This window comes from Rutidosis leptorrhynchoides, chromosome 6, assembly GCF_046630445.1.
Source record: "Rutidosis leptorrhynchoides isolate AG116_Rl617_1_P2 chromosome 6, CSIRO_AGI_Rlap_v1, whole genome shotgun sequence".
NCBI lineage: Eukaryota > Viridiplantae > Streptophyta > Magnoliopsida > Asterales > Asteraceae > Rutidosis > Rutidosis leptorrhynchoides.
The window spans coordinates 192,682,313-192,684,361 of record NC_092338.1 but is presented as its reverse complement, the minus strand read 5'-3'; the positions used below and the strand labels follow the sequence as shown (position 1 = coordinate 192,684,361).

At 33.2% G+C, this 2,049-nt stretch overlaps 1 protein-coding gene across 1 annotated transcript; it reads left to right on the top strand.

Moving 5' to 3' along the window:
• Positions 1-906: 906 nt before the first annotated feature.
• Positions 907-1,653, top strand: LOC139854326 (uncharacterized). Its single transcript, XM_071843635.1, has 2 exons — positions 907-1,287; positions 1,381-1,653. Exons 1-2 carry the CDS (start codon positions 907-909, stop codon positions 1,651-1,653), a joined length of 654 nt encoding a protein of 217 aa, XP_071699736.1.
• The last annotated feature ends 396 nt before the right edge of the window (positions 1,654-2,049 follow it).

Genomic DNA, 2,049 nt, shown 5'->3' with positions numbered 1-2,049 from the left:
TAAAGTGTGGCTGTTGGTCTTGTGGACATAAAGTGTAGCAGATGGTTAGTTTCTTGGACTGCAAGCTCGTGGTCTTTTTCACAAGTATTGGACTCATGTAGAAGGCCCGACCTATTATCCATTTGTTTTTAGGTCTGGGTATTTATACATGGCTAGAGCCTTTATTTTTATCATTCAGCTCTCACATTATACACACACAAATACGTATTCTCTCTATTCTAGGGTTTCATTCATCTTCATCATCTATTCGATCTGTAAAGATTCAATAATCTTGAATCTGTTATTTTCTGATTTCTTGTTATCTGTTATTACAATTGTTCAACATAACTTGAACAATTGATCTGGTGTATTTGTTTGTTACTGTGATTCGTAAATCAGATAAGTCGATTAAGTTGTTTGGTGGTGATTTGGTGTTGTGTTTATATAAATTTACATGGTATCAGAGCGGTTTGATCTCTGTTGGTGATTTGATTCGTTCGATTCTTGTGTTTCTCAAGAACCCTAAAATTAGGGTTTTTGTTATTTGGGGCTGTTTCTTCTTCTGGTGATATATTGGTTGATTTGTTCTGGTTATTCAAGATCTGTTGGTGTTTATAGATCATTGAAGACTCTTATTGGTTTGGAGATCAAATTTTCCAAATTTGGGTTTCGTGACTTCATTCATCTTTTCTTTTCTTCCGCTGTGCATATTCAATTGATATTGAATCTGGTTACTTCTAACCCTTCTTTATCTATTGATCTGTTCTAACCTTGTTTTCTTTGTAGAAGAGACATCAACTGTGCCCAACTCTTGATCCCAGTTCTTGAAACTGGTGAAAACCTGATCAAGCACAGTTGTTTAATAGGTTCTTTATTTTGTATTGTTTGTTGATCTTTATTGTTTGTTGATCTTTATTGTTTGTTTCGATGGGGGATGCTACTACATCAGATAATCCTATTTCAAAATTAGATTTCAGTGATCCACTTTTTTTACATGCTAGTGATATTACTAGCACACCAATTATTACTTTTAAACTTCTTGGTACTGAAAATTTTAGAGTTTGGAAATGTGCTATGACATTGACTTTAAAAACTAAAAACAAATTTGGTTTTTTGGATGGATCTGTGAAAAAACATCCAACTGATGTAGCTTTGGGTAATCAATGGGAAAGATGTAATTCTGTTGTGCTTTCTTGGATTCTTGGGTCAAACTCAGAAGAACTTTATCTTGGTCAAGTTTTTTCTACAATTGCTTCTGAGATTTGGCTTGAGTTGAAAGAAACTTATGATAGAGTTGATGGTTCTATGGTTTTTAATTTGCATCAGAAAATTAATTCTTTAACTTAGAATGGTTCTACTCTTTCTGAGTATTATCATTCTCTTAACTCTTTGTGGAAACAGTTTGATGCAATGGTTGAAATTCCTGATAATACTGATGATCTAAAAGCACATCATGCAATGATTAAACTAATGCAATTTCTAATGGGGTTGGATGATTCCTATCATTCAATCAGAAGTAATATCTTAACAACTGATCCTCTTCCTTCTGTAAAAACTGCATACTCTATTCTTTCTAGGGAAGAGTCTCATAGAATAACTTCACAACATTCTGTTAAGAAGCCTCTTGCTTCTGCTTTTAATAACAAACTCACTGCAAATCAAAACATATTGTGAAAAGAGGTCCCAATCCTAATCTAAAATGTACTAAATGTCAAAAAATTGGGCATACTATTGACAGATGTTTTGAAATTGTTGGATATCCTCCAAATTATAAGGGCAAAATGGTTAATAACAAAATTAATCATAGTAGTTCAACTTCATGGAATAATAACTCTAATAATAAGAACTATTCTAGTGTCTCTGCTGTTGCAGAGTCATCTTCTCACGGAAACATGCCTTTTTCTGATGAACAAATTGATGTTCTTATGTCTCTGATTAATTCAAAGACTTCTTCTTGTGATCCTAAAGCCAATATGGCAGGTACAGGATCTTTCTTCTCTTATTTTGCTAAAAGTAATATGGCTGATCTAAGTTCAGGTTTTCCTAAACCTAGCTGGATCATTGATTCTG

Excerpts from the sequence above, each read along its gene's own strand:
- LOC139854326 (XM_071843635.1), top strand. The coding sequence starts at position 907 with ATGGGGGATGCTACTACATCAGATAATCCTATTTCAAAATTAGATTTC. Across the intron at positions 1,288-1,380 it reads ATAGAGTTGATGGTTCTATG|TTTGATGCAATGGTTGAAAT; the intron begins GTTTTTAATTTG and ends TTGTGGAAACAG.